Below are 23,467 nucleotides of genomic sequence, written 5' to 3' on the forward strand. Positions count from 1 at the left end.
ACTGTTCCTGCTCCCCGCTTCCCTCCCTGGAGAAGCTCTTCTACCTGTCAGCTGAAAGGGCACCTTGGAAAGAAAGCAGTGTGAATCACAGGCAAGCTGGAAGAAAATTTAATGGGTCTATTGATAAATCTGTCAAAAATTAATAGAATAATCACATTCAGATTCAATTAAGACAGCTTTTCCAGTTTAAAACTAGTGCATTGGAAAAGCTTTGGACTGCTTTAATCCCAAGCATCCAGACTGTGCTATTTACTAGCACGGAAAGGACCGCTTCAATCCCTGGGTTTGTGTTCTTTCTCTCTTTAGAAACAGAAAGGAGCAAGCTTTTGAGTTAAATTATAATGATAACATAATGACAGTAACTGATAAGAGGTACTAACGTTGCCTGCAGGAATCCCAGGCCATACAGTAAAGGTACAAAAAACTTTAAAAGTCTAAGGCCTACTGAGTTACTAGTCTAGTATTTTCAGACGTGTTTTATTCTGACACAGTAGACATTCACTTTTATGATGGAAATGATTCACTATTAGAACAGCCACTACTTGTCCATGTTCTAACTTGAACAGAAATAGAGCTTGTTTTAATCCAGTACATTTAAACCTCTCTATTTGTCCTTTGATTAATCGAAGTGTTCTCATATTGGTTTCCTCGGTTTCTTCAAAACCCAAAGATCTTTAAAGCTGCTTGAAAAACTATGAACAAATACGTTATTTCCATATAGCATGGCTTCTTAAAGAAGGCTATGGCACGCAATAACAGTGAAATCACAGTTTGGCTTGCTAGACTGTTGATAAAAAGTACCTAAAAAAATGAACATTTTTATATTGTGAAATATCACTTTTCATTGTGAGAATTTCTTTGCAAGTTTCCCAGCAAGTTATAAATACATCTTAAAGACAAATTTTACATTAATTCAAACAATCTCTTTTAAAACCAGAGATGACGGCTAATAACCAGAAGCATTCCACACACAGAAAGCTCTGTAATAGCAAATTTTTAGAAAGGTTTGAGGGAAATAGGAAGAACTCAGAGCAATCAAATGAGAAACACGCTTTAGTACGTGAAACATGAGTATCAAGCACACATTAAAAAATACGTTGGTATTCAGCCAAATTACAAATTCTCAATCTGCATTAGATTATTTTAAGAGCTTGTTTGAATTTGGACAATTCTATTTTCCTTTATATCTGGGAACATGCCTTTTCCTGATAGAAATGACCTGGGAAGTGGTAAAAATGGAGAATATCAGCGCTACTCTGAACGAAGCAGCCTTGCTTTGTTTCTCTTTCCTAACGCGAAAGAGGGCCCGTTAGTAAAAACTGCTGTAGCGCCTACGATGCAAAGCCCTCCATCTCTCTCTATCAGTAAGCACCCTGTGAAAACATTATCAAGCAGGAAGTAGCCCTGCCCCCCGCCCCCCGACATTTTGGGGACGAATCCTACGCAGTTACACGCTCTAGCATCTCATTTCATCTAAAAACCCAAAGCCGCCTTCCTCCAACACAGTCTCCAGAATGTATTCCTAGCTCTAAAGATCAACGGTTTCACACACCACCGATTAACAGCCCTCACTCTGGATTGCCGCTAGTTACTTCGTCGACAGCAGCGCGGCTGCCCGCCCGGGTCCAGCGCTCGCTCCGCGGCGGACCCGCCGTCGCCTCCCGCTGCGCGGAACCGGCGCCCAGCGCTGCGCCCCGGGGGAGCCCCCGGCCCCGGCCCGGGGGAGCCCCGGCCCCGGGGGGGTGCCCCGGCCCCCGGGGGGGGAGCCCCGCTCCCCTCCGCCGCTCCCCGCCCCCGCCGACCGTGCGGCCCGTGCCGGGCCGTCCCCCCGGGCGGTGCCGCGGGCGCTCCGCGGTGGCGGTGGGCGGGGGCAGGCCGCTCGTCCAACCAGAGCGGGTCAGCTTGCTGCGGGCTCGCCTTTTTTTGGCCTTTTTCCCCCTACCAGGATGTAACTCTGCCACAAAGGAGCTGGAGTTCAAATGAGGCTGCTGCAGCCGCCCCCGGATCGCGGGGTCCCAGCCGCCGAGCCCCCCCCGGAGAGCGCCCGGCTGCGCCTCGGCCACAGCGCGGTGCGGCCGCGCGGGTCAGCGCGGGGAGCGGGGCTGTGAGCGCGCCCGAGGGCGGAGGACGGCGAAAAACAGCGCCAAGAACTTCGCGCGTCCCCGCGCCGTTCCCTGGCCAGAGCCCAGCGCAGCGCGAGCTGCTCGCCCCGCGGCCGGCGCAAGCGACCAGGGAGATGTCACGGCCCGGGCGGGCGAGCCGGCGCTGAGAGAGGGGCCGGAGCGCGGAGCAGCGCGGAGGGTGCCCGGGGATCGCGTCAGGAGCCGGCGGCTGCTCCGGTACCTCCAGGGGCCAAGGACTGAGCGGTGTGCGGAGCCAGCCGGACATCATGTGAGTGAACGTGAGCTTGTCAAAGATATTACTGCTGCTGTTAGACAGCAGCGAATCGCTTTTTTCTCTCACATCTTTATTTATTTATTATTATATTTTTTTAAAGAGAAAAACTACAACGTATTAAAATATAGCTGTAAAGATAGTTGAGACGTTTTATGATGCCAGGCACTGAAAAGCCTTCTTGCCATTATTTTCAAGAATATGATTTTTTTTTTTTTAAATCTTTTCTAATTCTGCATGTAACTTTAGGCTTTATGCTTCCTCAAACTCGCTGAAATACCTTTCAACAAACTTTCTAGGACATGCTAATTTCTATGATAACTTTTCTAAAGGACTACCTGTATTAAAAATCATGAGATCTCCATCGCGTTTGATCAAGGAGATATAAAACTTCCTGGAACTTTAATAGAGACTACAAAATAAATATCTGAAAGATTTTGCAAAAATTTAATTTAAAAGAGAACCTAGCGTTCATGAATGCCTTTGTGTAAGCATCAAATATTTACTATAATATGATCTAACTACTATTTTTCATGGGCATTTATTAAAGGGTCAATCTGTTTAAGGCCTATTATGTACAATGTGCACGCACACATATAAGCACACACAGTGTGAGCACTTTTTGGTAGTGATTGGATTAAGTGAAAATAAGGTGAGGCCGCTGTTAAGGGAAGCAACAACAAAAGCAGTGCTCTCTTTCAATAATTACATTCCACATCTATGACAAAACTTCAGTAAAGCACAAAGAACAATCCACAAACAACACGACTAAAATTCTTGGTAATTCAGAAAGAAAATTTGTACTTCTTGTAACTAAACAAGCTCTCTTTTGCCAAAACTTGGAAACAAGTTACATGGTAGCAAAAGATACATAATCTTTTGAAGTTTCTTGCAACACTTGATAGTATTTCAAAACAAAAGTTCTCCAACAGCTAATTAAGATATTCTCATTCTTAAGTGTTGCTTTAGTCATCCATTCCCATCAGTGAAAAAAGTATTTCCTTTTAAGAAAAATGAACTAGTGCTTGAACCAAAATTTCACCTCAATTTTAAGTGGACAGAAAAGCTGAGTATAGAATGCATTATAATAAAAGTGTCTAAAGCAATTAATTGGTTTCTGTCAGTCTGGTACTGCATACCATGGAATCAAGTAACCAGTGGCAAAAAACCAAAAATCATCCCCCCCCATAAGTTTGGAGTTAAATTTTTCAACTTAGTTTTTACATCATGTTCTCATAACTGAAACTGCATGCTATTATGTGTCAGCCCTTCCCTATCCCCTGTTACATTTACTATAAACTTCAAACAAAACTTTAAAGCTTTTCCTAATACATGTGGCATGCATACTACTGTGCTCTATTTTCACTGTGAATTGTTGTTTCCTGTAACAGAACTGGAAAAAAAAAAAAAAAAATCAATCAGTGCTCTGTTTTCTCACAGCAGTAATTTTCATCTAAAAATCAAACTACATGAGTTAATTCTAAAAGAAAACCCGTACCAGTGGAAGTCCCTCTGCTTAGAAAAGAGTAAAAATTAATAAGTCGCATTAAATATGAAGACCACCTGAAAATTTGAGAGGATGGATTAATATAATTCCATGCAAGAGAATGTTTGGGAGAAAGGGTAAGAACGGAGCACGAGCTCTGAGAAAAGGGGTAGGGACTAAGAAAGAAAGCAGCTTCAGAAAACTCACGATTATCTATCTTATCGCAATGGTGTTGTGAAATCCAGATCATATTACCGGCCTGGTGCCTGAGACATGCCAGCTAACTTTAAGTCCACAAACACCGACTATCAAAGGACTCTGCAAAAACAAAATCTAATGTTTGTTAACAAAAAAAAACCAAAACCAAACCTTCTGATCTTTTTATAGTAGAATTTTACATTTTTGACACCCTTGCTCCATTTGCTTTTACAATCCAACTAAAATGTAAAACTGCACTAATCTAAAAACCCCTTTTAATATCAGACATAAGTATTTAAGAAACAGTGAAGATTTGTTGATAGTTTTTCATGTTTCTTCTTTACAATGAACAATTATCAAACTATGTGTAAATTCGCCATCAAATAAAATAGTTTATCTCTCCAAGAATAAATGCTGTAAGAGCTAACACTATGCCTTTTGTGAATGTGCGTTCATTTATATGTCTGAATGCTTGAGGAATCTGCACAAAAGGTAGCACAGCACGTAAAGTATGGAGGAAAAGCCAGCCCATCCCATGACTGCCAGCCTCGTTATGTTAAACACGACCAGCCCACAAGAACTGATTAACCCACAGAACTGGATTTTGTAACAGAGCTGTTCAGCACAGCAAACCAGTCTCATCCTTCTTCCATCTGTGTTTTTTCATCTATCTGGGTATCTCTAAAAGGCTCTGAAGCATCAGTTTAATTACAGTGCGTTCAATTCTGGCATGTTAGACCTGCACGCGCTCTTAATGATTCAGCCTCTAGACTATAAACCCTTGAGTCAGGGCTTGAGTCAGCTCCTCAAACCAAACTGGTAGTGGGTTTTTTTTCTTAATTAGATTATCTTTGCAATAAATTCAACTATGCTGCAATTCAAATAGTTACTGAAGTCCCCAGAAATCCCTTCGCGTAACATCCTAGTTTTAGCACAGAAAATTGGCTTCTCTGAAAAGCAGTGTCCAAGGGTAGACGCACTGTCACAAATCACTCGTACAAAAGCTGCATTTATGCAGCTTCGTGCATCACACTGTCATACGTACAGTCCTCTGCCTTAATAACAGTTTACTATATACAGAAAAACAAGGAGCAACTCTACTGCGTTTAGCCACTAGGTTCTTTTATGTTCCTTATCTGTAAGAGCAGCCCATACCAATGCAATTTAAGGTACAAAATTTATGTTCCGCTATGAAGTTCAGGCAAATATTTTCCACGTTTATCTTAATTATGGTTTTCCGCACAAGACTTAGATCATTATTTTGCTTTTGTATTTCTCCAAAATACTATAGTACAGGTGACGTCTTCCTTAAATGTCAAAACATTTCCTCCTTGAACTGACTTGTAATCCAAAGTGAAGCACAGTAAGTGCGGTGCTCACCCACCATCCAGTGGGCTTCCTATTGTCTCAGCAATTTTTTTGCAGAGCACTGAAAAGTGCAGGTGCAAAGGGAACATAGGATAAACTCCCGGAGACAAGATGCCAACCTCCCAACGGCTGAAAGACTCAACACTGCGAAACGACTTTAGATCTAGATGCAACAGTATTGACAATATATCCTCAGGCTTTCATAAACACCTTGCTCTCCAGAGTAATACTGCAAATATCTATTTTCTGAACAAATTTCATCCAACAAAAAGCAGTCATAGCATTGAAAGGCTACTGGTAGCATTTTCAAGCAAGCTTGATGATGATTTATTATGTTGTTACAATTCATCTGATGAAAACATACCTTTATTCTCTTTTGTACCCAAGAATCCCAAGGATAGGTAAAATATTTCATACAACCTGAAAGAGATAGTTAACCAGTCTATTTTGTAAAAATTAGATCCTCTGAAGCGTGGTATCAGAAACAACAAACAAGGAAAAAAGGTATACATGTTGGAATATCCACAATTAAATGTGTATTTTATTATAAGTAACTTTAAAAAAAAAAAAGGCCATAGTGCTGACATAGATACCTTTAATGCTTCCTCTTAGGGTAAGCTAATTTAAAAAAAAGCGAAAATTTGCCAAACAGTAATACTTCACACATAGAAATATTTTCACCTTCATCATTTCAGGATCATGACAGTGGTCAATCTATAGGATATGAAACACCTGTACAATTTGAGACAGTAAAATACTTGAGTCTTGTTGAAATAGCACGTATAAATGTCAAGATATTCGTAACAATCAAAAGATAATATAATTGGACTAGCCAGAAGTCCCGTATAAGCATGGCAGAGTACAGGACAGAAAAATATTCCAAAGCAAAGCTGAAGAAGGATTTTATTTACTTTTTCTCTTCAAGGGACAGGAAAAAACAATCCAATAGTGAAACATCTGATATCCCTTTCAGAAAGTTTATTTCCTGTTTTTTCACCAGATCATGGGAACATCCTCAGTTGGGCAGACAATGAACGAGTAAACAAACTAACTTATTATTACCTACTTCCAGTTACATACATAGAGAGGCCAATATTTGGTCTACAAACTGCAATTTTAACCAAAGTACTTATGCTGGCCAGGAGTATGAAAAATACTATGATTATAATCCACATAACAACGCCGCCAAAAGTTTTCATCAGATGCAGTTATACTGGCAAAAGACGAACACAAAAAAAATATTATTTTGCCTGAATAAAGTAATATCTATACTGACAAGTAGGGTAAACATCCGCAAAATTGGGTTTAGGTGCATCTGCACTAGAGTAAGTTTGTCCCAACTGAACTCCCATGAAAAGCGCTTTTCTGAGTACGCAAGTCTTGAACAGCCAGAATCTAGACATGAAATTACTTCAGACTTCCACACTTTTCCTAGTTAGAAGGTTTTAATCAAATGACACATACCCTTTTTTTAAGTCTGCTTCTTTCACTTCTCCTGTTTTTTGTTGGTATGCTTGTTTGTTGAAGTTTTGTCAATGTGCATGAGGATAAAGAGACAGACATCCTGTACTTCCCGTGACAAAGAGAATTTGCACTAAACCTGCAAGGATGCTTTTATATAATGTAGTTTTGTGCAATGGTGAGGTTGAAAAGTCTACAGCTATCCAAGTGGAATCTTGCACTGGGGACAAATATGGCCCCAGTAATACAGTTCCCTCCCAGTCCACTGCAGAAGAGCTACCGGGAGATGGAGAGAGGAAGAGGGGGGTTGAGCCCGCAAAACAGGAAGAACGGAGCGATCAGCAAACAACGGCACTAATTAAGTACAAAGAGTATGAGCAATTCGTTTGGCAAAAGTACAAAAGGAAACTGAAAGCTAGTGTGCTAGACATCAAATAAATAAGATCTTCCTCTCCCATGGGAAGGAATTCTGATGCCTTAAGAATCTGATGTTCTCCTCTCAAAATGAAGACGAAGATATTAAAAAGCATTAAATCCTTCCTTAAAATTGTTTCTCTGGCTTCCCTCCCCACTTTCCCCAGCAAGCTTGTTTTCTCCCTGTAAGATTAATCACTGAGAGTGTTCAAACAAGCACGTTGGTTATGAACTTCACTTGAATCCAACTGCAGAAAAGAAGAAATGCCATTTACGTTATGTAGTCCATCACAGTATGCAATAAATAGGCCTCATTCCAAACACGTTTTTTTTTTAAACTGAAAAAGTACAGACAATAAAAGACTTAAGAGAGCACTTCATAAACAGAATCTACAGGAAGATGGACATCTGAAGACAGGATGGTTCCTGTTTCTATTTGTACAGGAGCATTCTCTCACCAATGCACTTTTCCTTCCCGTGTTTTTTCTTATAGGAAAAACAGCTTAGAGAAGGTGACATGTACGCAAGATCATGAGAGAGAAGCATTTCAGCGTGGTCTAATCATGCTGGTGTCATTCACTGATGGCTTACCTTCTGCAAACAGTGCTCAGACCCTGGAACGGGCTTCCTGGAGAGGCAGCCGTTGCCCCACGCCTGTCAGCGTTTGAGAGGCGTTTGGACAATGCCCTTAATACCACGCTTTAACTTTTGGTCAGCCCTGAAGTGGTCGGGCAGTTGGACTAGATAATCACTGTAGGTCCCTTCTAACTGAGATACTCTATTCTATTCTATTTTGAAAGATGTTTGAACTGATATGTTAAGATAGGCTGATGAACCCTACTCCATTTTTTGCTTAAACAGTTCTTAAAAAAACGGAAGGAAAAAAAAAAAATCAAACTGTTATATGTTGTTCTGCATTTCTTCAGCCTGGAAAAGGATGCGCACCCCAAATCCTGTGCTCAACTTAAGACATGAGATGCTGTAAAAAAGACACAGGTGCACTCTGAGGAAAAAATTAGTTTCTTTGCAGTGATCACAATAGTTACAAGCTTTTGAGGGGAGGGAAAAAGATATTTCAATTCAAACAGTGAAATAAAACCCATTTTACACCTATACGTGAGAGACATTTGCAAAAACAGTCCATCTGTGCAGAAATATGAGGCTTGGAAAACTGCCAGGGTTTCCAAGTGTGACCTGCTGTGCAAATGCTGATTATGCAAGTTAAAGCTGTCTGGGGTGAATTTATGTTCCCTGTTTTCCAGGGCTCCAAATAACATTCCTTTACTTACAGAAACCATGTCAAACTCCAGACTTTTATCTGACAAGTTTTCAAGAATTTTGAAAAGTTCTGTAAAGCACAATTCCTTTTCATTTGCAAAGTGAAAATGACTTTATTCCAAATAAGAAACTGAGGCAAAAATGTATATCCAAAAACTTTAAGAAGGATCAAGCCCTGGTCACTTTTTTTTGAATCATTTGCAGAAGCGTTTACAGAAACTTCTATGGTTTATTTCAAAACAACAGAAAAATGGGAATGACTGATCTTCTCAGTATGAAAAAGTATTTAAGCATGCATATCCATCATTATCTTGAAACTCTAAAAAAAAAAAAAAACTTTCTTAAAAGTCAGCAGCTGCCTAGAATCACAGAACAATTCAGACTGGATGAGACCTCACCTTTATCGTACAAAGCAAGGCTAATTTCAACATTAGATTAGGCTGCTCCGAGCCTTGCCTAAATCAAAACTTTATGTACCAGGAATAGAGATTCCACCGTTCTTTCGGTGACTCCTTCAGTCCTTGGTCACCCTCATTGTCAAATTCTTTTTTTCTGTAACCCCAAATGAATTTCTCCTGAGGCAATTTGTATCCATTGACCATTATACTTTCACTGTGCACTTCCAAAAAGAATCCATCTTCCCTACAAACAGCCGTTAAGTAGTTGAAGACAGCAGTAAGATGTCTCCTTCACCTTCCCTGGAGGCTAAACAAACCTAGCTCCTTCTGCTGCTCCTCATACATCACGTCTCCAGCCTCCAGCTATCCATGTGGGCTGCGCTCAGCTGGACTCATTCCAGTTTCTCACAGCTGTTACTATCATCATTTCATGTCACTTAAAAAATTTCATTGTACTAAAGATGACCAAGCAGTAAGGTGACAGTTATTTAAACACTGAATGGTTATTCCATGTGAAATGTTTTATAAGCAAGGAAAAATACGACGGTAACACCACCTTGGTTTTAAAAGCAGGCTTGGTATCAAGCAGGCTTTATGCACTGAAAAAGCTCCGTACTGCATTTTCTCCTCCCGTTTTATTAAGAAAACTGGGTTATACATACACGCCTATTAACATTCAACAACAAGAAGCTGTTATGAAATGCACGATACCAAAGTGCTGTTCAAGCAGCTGGTAAGAGAGTGATTGGAGCCAAGGGCATTCCTGGCAGTAGTGACAACACTAAGCTCATGTTTCCAAGATGACCGTTACCTATCAAGTTCTGGTAAAGTTCTTCTTTTTTCAAGAGACTGTGATGGCCTCAAATTTCCACCTTGAATATGAACCTGCTCTGAGAACTAAGTTAGCGTAATTTCACCAAAAGGGTACTGTTGCGGTATGCCAATACACACGAGTAGCTGATTTTAATAGCCAGGGGTCGTCTTTGCCCACCACGCGCACAGGCGTGTGGGCTTCCCCTCCCAGGAAGAGACCAAAGTCAAATAACCAGGCTGAGTTAAAGACAACATCTCCAGTGAGAGTCACCATAAATACTTCAGTTGTAAATCGTACTAGTCCGGAAAACCAACAGATTTTACTGCCTCTAATATTTGGGCATTGAGTTTTTAATTTATAATTATTATAATACATTTCATCTAAGCTATATCTCCTGCAATATACATGCAGTTACAAAATACTGCAAATGAGCTATTTGATACTTGTAGCACTTTTAACAGCACATATTAACTTACATTCTGTTTACATTTAAAGGTTAGATTTGTAACTGTAAGAAATGAAAATGTAATTAATATTTACACGAAAACACCAGCCTTGGAAACTTTTGTGGTACTTGCCTGGAAGAAAGGACTCTTCCAATTGTGGTATTTATTACTTAGTTTCTTGTGGTTCTTAGCAGGCTTTAGATAAACTAGCTGCTAGTAACTAGGGTTCTGGCCATGGAATGGTACGGCTGTTCCCCACCGTGTCCCCTTTAGGCAACATAAGTTCATGCTGGACTAGAAAAATATCTCATTTGTACACAGACGTACTAGTTACTATGTAATATTTTGTAAATTTTAGAACAGATTATCAGTTGTAAGTTTGCATTGATTTCCTATTTGTTACTTACTGTTAAATTTACTTTAAAACAGATTTTAAAAGTTCTTTACAGAAGAATATTTGACCAGAACTAGAAGATCATGATGACAAGAAGATTCATCTGTTTAATGCTAATGGCTGTTGTGGGAGCTACTGCAAGCAAAACACAGGAATTTGAAGGCAATGACGAGGAAACAGAACAAGAATTCATTTATATGAACAGATATAAGCGTTCCAGTGACACGCAGGACAAATGCACTTACACCTTTATCGTACCTCAACAGAGAGTGACAGGTGCCATTTGTGTTAATTCTAAAGAGCCTGAAGTTCTACTTGAAAACAGGGTAAATAAACAAGAGTTACAGTTACTTAACAATGAACTTCTTAAACAAAAGAGACAAATAGAAACTCTCCAGCAACTGGTAGAGGTGGATGGCGGGATTGTTAATGAGGTTAAACTCTTAAGAAAAGAGAGCAGAAATATGAATTCTCGTGTCACACAACTCTATATGCAGTTACTACATGAAATTATCCGAAAACGTGACAACGCCTTAGAACTTTCTCAACTTGAGAATAAGATATTGAACCAAACTGCAGATATGTTGCAGCTTGCAAACAAATACAAAGACTTAGAGCACAAGTACCAACATTTGATGTCAATTGCCAATAATCAGTCACAAATAATTGCCCAACTGGAAGAACACTGTCAAAGAATGCCATCCATAAAGCCACTGCCACAAACGCCACAGCCACCAAATAAAGTGTACCAGCCTCCTACTTACAATCGTATTATTAACCAGATATCTACTAATGAGATTCAGAGTGATCAGAACTTAAAGGTTCTGCCACCTACCTTACCAACCATGCCTGCAGTTACTAGTATTCCGACTTCAACAGATAAACCATCTGGTAAGTAATATTATTGATGTGTCTACATTAGTTTATGCTAATATGCAGTGGGCAACTTTTTAATTGTAATATCGAAAATGCAGACAGACTTTATTTATTTATAAAAATAAATGCAAAAGAATTATTTTGAACTAATTGAGATTTCTTAGATCTGACACTGTCTGTGCATCCATCTAGTGTATTTTTAAGACACGTGTTATAGTACAAGCACAGAAAGAAAGCAAAAGAATGAATTCTGAATGTCTTAAGATTCAGATACGCCAGCCCCACAGATTTTTCTCATGTTACTTTGCCAAGACAAACCCACCGCTTATATGAGACATACGAGATAAAGGCGCTGCAGAAAAAAACCTTATTAATCAACAGTCAATCATTTATGAAGTTATTAGATGTTTCTTGATCTAGCATGTGATAATTTTTGTGCTTGTGTATCTCAAAAGTAATACGCATCTGCTCTGTACCTCACACAGGGCACTTACGCTCTAAGACAGGAGCAAAGGGAAGCAAGTGATGGGATGGTAAGGGATATATACAGCCCTCATAAAGAGCCTTAGGAATTCTGCCATAAGCAAGATCAAACGCACCTGAAATCACATTAGAGATCAATTGATCTACATGATAAAGAAATAACAGGTAAAGAATCCAGTATCACCTACAGTCCCACATATTTAAAAAAAATAGTTTAAGTATTACGTGTCCCACATACAAGAGAAGTCTGTTCAGTGTGTGGGCGACATATTGTTGCTTAACAAAAAGGTGGGGACCCACAGACATTTGAAACTAAGACTTGAAACAGAGTAAGGCACATGAACTGCACTCAGAATATATTTCAAGGCTATTAGCAATATATTCTAAATGACATTGTCAAACTGTTTGGAATTATCACATAATGTAACATTAAAAAAAAAAAACCAAACCAAACTACTCCATGGAAATACCCACAATGAAAGAAACTTTATCAGGTGTTTCAGTCTAAAGCACAGTCTCTAACACACCTTGCTATAAAGCAGTTATTTCACAATATTGCCAGAGACGAACCCACCAAAGCTTGTGTTGTGGCATGGTGGCATGCAGAACCTCAGCCAAAAATAATCATGATTCTAATGTTTCACGTAAAAAAAAAACAAAACAAAACCAAAAAAACCCCAGGTCTCTCTAATAACTACATTTTGACTTTGATCTCAAAGTAGGTTCAAGCTTAGTACAGTATTCCTATAGTCCCTGTCTTTCTGTAAGTGAAATAATCTCTCCGGCATTCTTTCCCCTTCCTGTTACGCTCTTCTGAAAACTCATTGATTGGTTCACAGCCTCCTCGTGCTTTCAGTACCCAAACTGGAGCTGAGGCTTCACCATCACACAGAGCAGAAACGTTACTTCATGTGCGTAGCACTTCTGTTGATCTACCCTCATAGAGCATTCTACTTTTTTGCAAAGTAAAACACTGACTCATGACCAACCTGCAACCCCGCAGAACCTCTAGATGAAGCACCCTGAGGAAGTGCTGCTTATCCAGACATTTTTTATCTCCAGAGGTCCCTTCCAAAGTCCGTGATTCTAAGAGAAGATTTGACATCTGCTACTTTTCCCTTATCTACGTAACTTATCAGAAAAAGAAGTTTCACACTTCTTCTTCACAAATCCATTATAGTATTAATTTCTCTTCTTGTTTTCTTATTTACAGCAGTTTGATTTGTTCAAGCAAATTTCCAACAACTGAAGTTAAGCTATTTAACCTTTCATTCCCAGGGTATCCTCTTCCCCTCTTCTCCCCACCTTGCTTTTTGTGAAAGAACTTTTAATAACTTTTCCTCATCCTCCAGAACATTCTCCAATCACAGAGCACATCTCAAACAAAATCCCTCCCCACAATTAATGCCGTAATTCAGACAGGTGTCTGGAATGAATTAGGAAAACCCCACATAAACATCCCCCCACCCCCCCATACCCACAATCAACACCCCACAAAACAAACAAAACACACCACAACTGCCCAGGCGCTGGAAAAAAATCCACCTATATTTTATCCACTCCTTTCTGTACCGTGTCTTGGGTTCTCAACCGTTGCGAAAGCTCCTGGCTATCCTTAACCATCTGATCATAGCCAACCAGCGCACCGAAAACTGAAGCAAAATCAAAGAAAAACATTAAATGCCTTCTCCGTTTAATCTGTTGACAGCTCTCCTTCCTCAAAAAGAATCAGACCGGTATCTTCCCTTGATCATAGACTTAACTACAGTCTTACTACTCGCAGTAGCCTTATTTCATTTTGTACATTTTGTCCACACTGTTGTTTTTTGGGGTTTGTTGTTGTTGTCGTTTTGTTAAAAACAAACAATCAAACCCCACCAAACAACCAGCCATGCTTAATATTTTAAGGTAGCATTTACTTTGTTTGAGCTTCCTTCCTATTTTCAAAGCTACTGGGAAGGTCATGATTTAGCCATTTTCCCTAGCCACCTTCTACAACAGCAAAATCCATTCCAATGTCCTCAGAGACTCTTTAACAAACTTGTAAACTCTTCGCTTGGACTGTCTAAAGCATTTTCTCTGCATGCTCTCTGAACTTGCTGAAGCCCGTTAAGTTCATTTTCTTTGTTTTGCTTTTCACTTTTCTGTCTTAAGAATTGTGGCCTCCATTATTTCATGATCAAAATCACCTAAGCTGCTTTCCATTTCACATTTTCAATCAGTTCTTCCCTACATACTAGGTTCAAATGTAATATATCCTGGGTTTTTTTGATGCCTATATTTTAACCGAGTCTCACCAAATCCATAAAAGACACACGCAAGAGCTTGAAAGATGACATCTCGTTTCTGTGAAATCTTATGCAGTGTGAAAATATCAGTGCAAAGCAGAATTAGGCGAATCTCCAATTCATATGAGCAATTACACGGAGCTGTTGGAGCGGGGCCAGAGGAGGCCCCGGAGATGCTGGGAGGGCTGGAGCCCCTCTGCTGTGGGGACAGGCTGAGAGAGCTGGGGGGGTTCAGCCTGGAGAAGAGAAGGCTCCGGGGAGACCTTCCAGCCCCTTCCAGGCCCTCAAGGGGCTCCAGGAAAGCTGGAGAAAGGCTTTTTAATAGGGCCTGTATTGATAAGACAAGGCGCAATGGTTTTGAACTAGAAGAGGGGAGATTCAGACTAGGTATAAGGAAGGAATTCTTTGAGGGCGGTGAGCCCCTGGCCCAGGTTGCCCAGAGAAGCTGTGGCTGCCCCATCCCTGGAAACATTCCAGGCCAGGCTGGACGGGGCTCGGAGCAACCTGGTCTGGTGGGAGGTGTCCCTGCCCACTGCAGGGGGCTGGACTAGATGGCCTTTAAAGGTCCCTCCCAAGCCAGCCCATTCTATGATAATTCTAGCCTGCTCCCCTCGCCCCCCCCCCATTTTTTTTAATTACATTTTAAAAGAAAACATTTGACAAAATATTTTTTTAGTACAAGTTAATTGTTCAAATTAAAGTCAATAAATAAAAATATGATCAGAGAAATTTTGTAAGAATCCAAACAGAATTAATGACTGTGGAAGACAGAAATTAAGGAAATGCAAGACAAAAAGACAGGGTTGGGAACAGTAATTATGCGGCTTGGGTTAGCACAATTACAGACACCATTTTAAAAACTTATTTCACATTCTTCAACTTGGCACAGCTGGGTGCAAGGCCAAAGCAATACAATACATGTCACACAATCAGTTACCAAAACCTCTTCTGGTATTTATGTGACATAAATATGTGATCTCCTCGTTACACAGCCGCGTCTCCATCCCGTACGTCCAACACCACTGAAGTACATTGTTCGGATTACGAAGGTACAACTCCTCAGAAGTCTGCCTGACTCCCTAGAGCTATTTTATCAAAACTACCTATCTGAAAGTCAGGATGCTCTCGCTTTTTCAGGGGAAGATAAGATGTCCCTTGTTTGTAAAGCATGCTAATACTTCAGAAGGAAGATTTACATTTTATTATTATAAAAACACTAATTACCAGACAGATCTAGTAAAAGAACTGTTATTTTCTCCCAGCAGCAGCACATATGCTATAGAGGAAGTTTACACAGTTGCTGCCCAATTTTTTTTTGCAAAAAAGGGCAATATCTGTTATCGCTGGCCAGCCGATAATATGACTGGCACAGTCACATTTACCTCAGTCAAAATCTGAATGGCAGGGCATAAGAAGTGCCACAGAAATTAATTTAACCAACTTATAGTGCGTTCTATACACATCACTTGTCATAAAATAAAGTGCTCATCCTTTTTCTACGTGACTATTTTTGAAACAACCTATTTCATAAGTTACTTATAATTTAAAATCTTCAGAGCAGTGAGCCTTTCTGTAATGACGTTATGCAGTACTAGGACACTACACCCCGACGCCTACACTCAGAAGGCGGCACTTCATAACAAAACATTATTACGCCTATGATCTAAACCAAGGGAGTTATTTACAAGTATTTCTCTGTCATGTCCGAAGTGACTTTCCACACCTGCTATTACAGATTTACTGTGTACCGTGATTTAAATGTACAACTGAGTATTTTTTTCCATATTCGCAACGGTAAGCTGAAACGACTAGCCAAATAACAAAAAATAACATGACAGATTTGAGGGGCAAGGCATAGAAGAATAGCGTCTTGCTAAAAATATATTAGCAGTATTTGAAGCACTGGATATTTCAACAGAGACATCACAGTCTATTGCCTCTAAGATGCTAAAAGCTGATGACTGCGTAACAACAACATTAGCAAGTAAATGATAAAGATGGGATCTAGGTAAATTCAAGAACCCCAGACTCACAGTAAAATGTTCTAGAGAAAAGAAACTGAGAGAATGCACTGTAAAATGTGGGCATCATTTGAGAGAGACGCACTTTATGATAGACAAGTTAATGTCTCTGGAAGGACTAGTGCCAGGCTTTGATCCACGCATTTCCCAGAAAGTCTTATTTTCTAATGTGTACAAAATGCCCCAATGTTCCTGTTGCTGGTTCTTTGCAAAAATAAAGGAAAATTTAAAAAATACTTGGTTTTGATTCCGAGGAGAAGAATTTGCAATTTTATCCATAAATAATTTACTTCAAATTCTTATTTGAGCATTCTTGTTTCCCCACTTGTGCCCAAAAGAATAGTTTGTGCAAGTTTAATTCTGTCTGCATAATACTGGACATGTACACAGCACTGAAATTCTACAGAAAAATAAAAAATAAAAGAAAAAAAACAGTAAATAGTAAGTCACCTAATGTCAACACCAGAGATTGTTCAAAATAACTACAATTGTATTTTACTCCATTCCACTAAGGAAAATACGAATTCCAAGTCAAATTTCTATAGTCCTATTTAGGAACATTTCTCCTTAGACTTGCTTGAAAAAGCTAAAAGCCTAATGAAAGACTTCAGGATGAAATGGTTTAGCTGTGACACTAACAACTCCCTGCTTGGAGTTATTGCCCAGAGGTTTGGGGGGGATGTAGGGCTGTGACACACCAAACCCCATCGACTTTGCCTGCGTTCATGCTTAACAACTACAAGCTTTACTACGCCAACGCGAAAAGCAGATGTGGTTTATCTACAACGGGTTTTAGTTCATAACAGCAAAAAGTTTAACCCACAGGGTCAATAATTCAAGTAGATCTGAAACAGTAATTTACTAGAGTGTAGAATTCTACACACAACAGGAGAAACATTATTGTAGGAAGCACTGCTGCGTCTTCTGTATAAAACAGACTGACGTGAACAGCTTATCAAAATATTCTGCTTTGTATAAATTTCCCAGTGCAACTTTGGAAGATGACTATACTCAAGACAAATGAAAGCTGAACATGAAAACTGAATGAATTTGTTTCATCATCCTTAACCAAAAAAATCAACAATTTTTTCTGGGAACAAAACATTCAGTAGCCAGTTATACCAATTATGAAATGTACGTTTTCTTGTGCAATTGCTATAGAAGATATTATTCCTAAAAAAACATGCACGCAAACCAGTTTATTATACTCTACCAGATAGAACTTGCAGGTAAAGATTTTAACCCCATGCTAATTATAAAAAATAAAGTTAAACAGTTAAATAATAAACAGCAGACAGTAATGCTAAGGTTAATGCGATATTAACATACAGCGTATGCTAATTTTATATGGTCACACACTTTTTCCAAAAAAGGCACTAGTAGTATACAAAAATAAACATACATAATAAGACAGACAGACAATATATTCATACTGATAATTATGACTTAATGAGGCAGATGGTTTAAACTGACATATCCTTTAGGGGCAGAGATGCAGATTTTGTACCAGCAAGTAAAATCTTTGGATAGGAGCAGTGGACAAAATTCAAGTAAGAAATGCTGAAATGTAATCTGAAAAACAGAATGTTTAAACAGGGCACACAAATATTAGGCCTATATGTGTGTGTGTATATACATATATATATGTATATGTGTGTGTGTATATATATATGCGCAAGGGCAAACCAAACAAATATATGCTTCTAAAATGTTACTACTTAAACAAAAAAAAAAAAAAAAAAGAAAGAAAAAAATACAAGAACTCAGATGCTGGGGGTTTAGCAAGATTTGATATAATAGCCTATCAGAAACTTGAGAGATAAAAAGGACACAAAATAGCAGAATATTCTAACACCAATGCACAAACTAGAAATGTTAACTGGAAAGGTAAAACGTTTTCAAGTACCATAGAGACTATTTAAAGATAAGGAGGATACTCTGGAGGATTTATCTCAAACTGAAATGTTGGCAGAAGAGGTTATAAAGCCAAAGAAAGAAGTGAATACTATCAAACTGCAAAGAGTAAAGCACATTCCCCAAGAGTTCTAAAGGAAACTGAATACGGAACAATTAACTACAGTGTAATCTCTCACTAAAAATTGCCCTGGTATGTGAGGAAAGGAAGGTAGCAAACGTGACATTGAAAAAAAACAAAAACCAAAAAACAAAAACCCAACAAAATCCAAAAAACCCCCAAATCCACTAACTGATAGAAAACATGCTAAGAACAGCAGAACAAGCAGTGAACAAATCTGAATCGTGTATCATCATCCAATCTCCTTGAATAAGGATCAACCTGGTTTTTGTAACACCAATTTTGTATCACTTTTAAAGATATTTGACAGGCTCAGTGCCTATACGGGCAGAATTCTGGTTGATATACAGTCCGTGTTTATTTCCAGAATGCACTGAACCAGGTTTCCTAGTAAAGGTGTTTAAATTAAGCTGCTACAAAGTACAAAGAAAGAGCCTGACATCAATAAACCATAAAAATCCCTTAATTATTAAGAGTCGATCTGCAGATATCAACACAGACTCCTAAACTGTTTAGAACTAAATTTCTCAGACTCATCAAAATGCAGTCTAACTATCTTCCTATTGGAGAAAACGTCTTTATTTTAAAAGATGTACGGATAGATATGGATGAATGTAGGATACTTTCAAAAAGAGTAAACTCTTTACGGACTCTACTAAACTCAAGGAAAAAGGCATTCTCCTTCTGAAAATAGGAGAGCATCACCTGTAATTTTTGTAAACGCAAAGCATTTTAAAAGTCTTTTTGTTTATCTACAATTTCTCTCACTATATAAGTGGGCACTCACATATTACAAATCTTAATTTCTATTTTGTGTTATCATTTATTAAGGTAACTCCTACAGTAGCCCCTAGATTATTAATTTACATTGCTGGTTCCATGGTTAACGTCCATGCCAATGATGTTTTTGTATAATTGCTTTGTGTAGCATTTATCTGTGGAATCATTCATATTTAGTTCTTTGAAGATATAATCAATGCCATAAGTGCAGTTGCCTTAAATAAAATAAATAGTAAAAAAAAATAAAAATCTACCTTTATCAGCAATTCATTGTGAAATGTTACAGAAATTAAGTGACAACAAATGAATCTGTTTGAAAACGCTTAGTGGACGCTGTACCTTCCGTAAGAGGAAAAACAAACGCGCTACTCAGCAGAAGCACATCTACTCTAGAAAGCTGCCAATTCCAATACCGCCCTGCAGTACAGGTACCCTCCATCGCATTTTGATGCAGAGTCCTTCTGTTTTCATACAGGGCCCTGGAGAGACTGTCTACAAGCATTAGAAGATGGCCATGATACGAGCTCCATCTATCTTGTAAAACCAGAAAACACAAACCGGCTCATGCAGGTCTGGTGTGATCAACGGCACGACCCTGGTGGCTGGACAGTCATCCAGAGACGGCTGGATGGCTCTGTCAACTTTTTCAGGAACTGGGAGACATACAAGGTTAGGACAAGTGAGCAGTGTAATGTTTTCTACCCTCTAAAAACTACCGGTACATTTAATTTAAAGGGTGATTTTAGAGTCTGACCTGCAGCTTACTTGAAAAGGAATGTGTATGTTTACCCTTACAGAAAAGGAAGTCTCTATAAAATAAGCTATTGCGGTTTTCTACTTAACAATACACCCAGATTTACCACTACAGCCGATGCGCACTACTAACAGGCTTCTCTTGCTTCCTTTACAGCAAGGGTTTGGTAATATAGATGGAGAATACTGGCTCGGATTAGAAAATATTTATTGGTTAACAAATCAAGGCAACTACAAACTGCTCATAACAATGGAAGACTGGTCAGGTCGAAAAGTATTTGCTGAGTACGCCAGCTTCAGACTGGAGCCAGAAAGCGAATACTACAAGTTGAGACTGGGACGCTACAATGGCAACGCCGGAGATTCTTTCACTTGGCACAATGGCAAGCAGTTCACCACGCTGGACCGGGACCATGATGTATACACAGGTACAGGGTCCCTTTCAGTTGCCTTGCTTTTTTTGCATGCACCCCCCCCTTTTTCTCCTATTTTTTTAAAAAGAAAAATATTTATGGTGATACACACACACACACACGCACAAAGAAATTACATTTCTAGAGATTTGTCAGTTAGTAACTTATGAAGCACAAACTGATGTGTCAACTCATATATGTACTAACACTGAAACAAAAATTGCCATTGAAATATTTATCATTTACACTAAACAAGGGTCTGTAAAATATGCTATAGGAGGTTACTGGAGACAGTAATGCAAACAGATTTTCCAACAAGGGAGAGTAACGCCAATGAGTCTCTCTGTAGAACCTAACGATAGAGCTGGTTCCTGAAGAAGCCTAAATTCTCCTTGTACCACACGGCATCTACACGTTAAACGCACAGTTAAAAAAAATAAGTTGTTTTGTGCTTAGCTAGCTTGCTTGCAGTAAGGGTTTTCATTTGCTCCTAAGACTGAACTGGAGCTTTCTTTTGCAGGTAACTGTGCTCATTACCAGAAGGGAGGATGGTGGTACAACGCATGTGCTCATTCAAATCTCAATGGAGTCTGGTACCGTGGAGGACACTACCGCAGCCGGTATCAGGATGGTGTTTACTGGGCTGAATTCCGGGGAGGATCATATTCACTAAAGAAAGTCGTTATGATGATAAGACCTAATCCGAACACATTCCACTGAAACAATTCTTCTCTTGGTTTGCCGCCTTGTTCTAAAAATCACGTAAAGCTATGAGATGTTATTATCTGGAATTATCTTTTCAAAAATGAGGAATGTAAGATATTGTACATTTATTGCTGAGATGTGAGGGCTTGTATATTGTATTTTCAAGAATCGTTCCAGGAAAAAAAAAAGTTGAAGAAAAAAAGGAACTGAAATGACATAACACTCAGACACCTCTTGGTACTAAAAGTAGTTATATTAAGCCTTTTAGAACTGGCAGTTTAGATGGACTGTAGATAAACTCTCTGGTTTTTATTCCCTGTAAATTAAGTTTGGATGGTAAAAATACTGCCACAACATTTAAATATTTTTGTATGTTATATTATGTATAAATATTCTCAAATACAGGAAATATTACAAACTGTACAGCAAGAGTTTTATTATTATTATTATTGTTGTTGTTGTTATGAGCAACCATTTGACACAGGAAATCATATCCTTTGAACTGTGTAGCTTGTATATGTACATTAGTGTGATAATTCTAATTTAATCTTTGTTAACTGCCATGAATAAAGTTAGTACTATGTAATTTGATTTTGGGAGCAGATACTCAAACAATTACTGTAGTGATAAATCCAGTCTTTCCCCATCACTTTGACCATTTTAATAATCTGCTCCTATAAATTAGAATTCACATTTGAGTCATATAGTTTAGATTAAAAACACTAATGATTTTCCTTACCAAAATGAAGTAGCTATGTGCATATGGGAAATAATCCAGACCTACAACAGACAGAATGTGCTGTATAGCCAGCGCTATACGACACTACAACTGTCACAGTATTTTGTACCTGACTTCGGTCACTACCTGCTGTGTAGCCTTTGTAATCAGAAATGTCTGGATATAAACTAAAGGGACTATCCAACTTTGCAGGCAAATGATGGATACCAATACATAAGCTATTTAATATCCTTAGCCAGTAGGTGAAAATTATATAAAGAAGTTACCTGTAGCCAAGAGAAGTTATATTTACCATATTTCACAATTATAACATATTACTGTCAAATTATTAAATAGGTTTACTCATCTATATTTAGAGGTCAGTCACAACTATGAAATACTGACATGGTAATTCTAATATTCTTCAGAGGTAGGTTTCTAGAACAGATTCTTATAACACCCATTTCAAAACAGCAACTACTATCAAAAATATAAGTTAAAGAATGCAATGATATAACGAATAAAGAAAATAAAGAATGCAATAATAAGAGGGAGTGCAAAAGCCTCTAGAAGTTCAATATAGTGTTCAGTAGGCCTGTAAGATACTTCCTGTGCGTCTGTGTGCGTGTGCTTGCACACTTTTTCCCTTATTACCTCATCACTTCTTTACTACAGTATGATGTGCATTAAACTGACGTGTCATGTAGCATGTGTTGTATATAACTGAAAGTAGGGTTTTTAATATATTAATTACCCCTGTAATATTGTAATCCTTTAATAAAGCAACAAATGTTATTTTGACATGTTCAGATTTCATCCTGTTTCAGTTCAGATTAATCACAGCAAAGAACAGATAATTAATTTCACACCACTCTGCCTCGTGGCTCAAATCAACTCTGATACGCCAACTACTATTAACATGTGCGAGGTGTCTAAATATTGCAATATCAAACGCAAAGCGATTTTCAACTGATAAAAATACTAAAATTTCCACACAGCCCAAGGAGGAAGAACTTTTTGTAGGTCATATGAAACGCCCGGAATTTTCAAACAGTATTCAAGCTTCACCTTCCAGTGGTTTATCTACTGGACACTTGACATCAATTAAGTTTTAGGTAAGAAATATCGAATACATCTACTGGCTTTACAGCCTGGCCACCGTGCTCTAACAACTAGGGTTGTAGCATTAGGGCAGTAAAACACCTGCTGACACCTACAGCTAACCACTAGTTTTGTCACAAGAAAACACACCCAGCAGACTCACATCTACCTTACACGAGTCACTTGGGAGTTCCTCAGGGCGCGTGGTGCGTACGCACGTTCAGCTTGCTCTATGTCTGTAACTAAATCATCAAAACTTCCTGAAAATCCTTGAGCATAGCAATATCCTTAGGTCACGTTCATACTTCACCCTCTTCTTGCGCTCCCTATGTCTTTTATTAGGCTTGTAAGACTATTGTCCGTTTCAGAAAGATTTTAATTTTAAATTTAATTAAAACTGGCTTGGAGTGATATCCCAATGACTGGCTAGTACTAAAGCTTTTCTTACACAAGGCTGTGAGCCAATTCTATAAACCAGAGTATTTGGTCAACTTAAGCAGTTGTTTAACTCTCCAGCACATCTCAAACAATCTCAGACTGCCCCAGATGGAACGAGAACTGATATCCCGTAACTAAGTGACTGTCTTGGAGCGAGAGACAAGAGGCTCCACAGCATGAAAAGGGAGCCCTGTGAACTCCGCAC

The 23,467-nt window shown here is 38.9% G+C and overlaps 2 protein-coding genes across 9 annotated transcripts in view; one reads left to right on the forward strand and one right to left on the reverse strand.

Moving 5' to 3' along the window:
- Window positions 1–23,467, reverse strand: part of RALGPS1 (Ral GEF with PH domain and SH3 binding motif 1) — a 119,899-nt gene that overhangs the window by 57,762 nt on the left and 38,670 nt on the right. The window lies entirely within an intron of this gene.
- On the forward strand, window positions 1,895–22,524 carry ANGPTL2 (angiopoietin like 2). Its single transcript, XM_063352693.1, has 5 exons — window positions 1,895–2,391; window positions 10,687–11,542; window positions 19,610–19,803; window positions 20,045–20,315; window positions 20,821–22,524. The coding sequence occupies exons 2-5, from the start codon at window positions 10,735–10,737 to the stop codon at window positions 21,018–21,020; spliced, it is 1,473 nt and encodes a 490-aa protein (XP_063208763.1). The 5' UTR covers window positions 1,895–2,391; window positions 10,687–10,734; the 3' UTR covers window positions 21,021–22,524.

This window comes from Chroicocephalus ridibundus, chromosome 15 (assembly GCF_963924245.1).
Source record: "Chroicocephalus ridibundus chromosome 15, bChrRid1.1, whole genome shotgun sequence".
Taxonomy (NCBI): domain Eukaryota; kingdom Metazoa; phylum Chordata; class Aves; order Charadriiformes; family Laridae; genus Chroicocephalus; species Chroicocephalus ridibundus.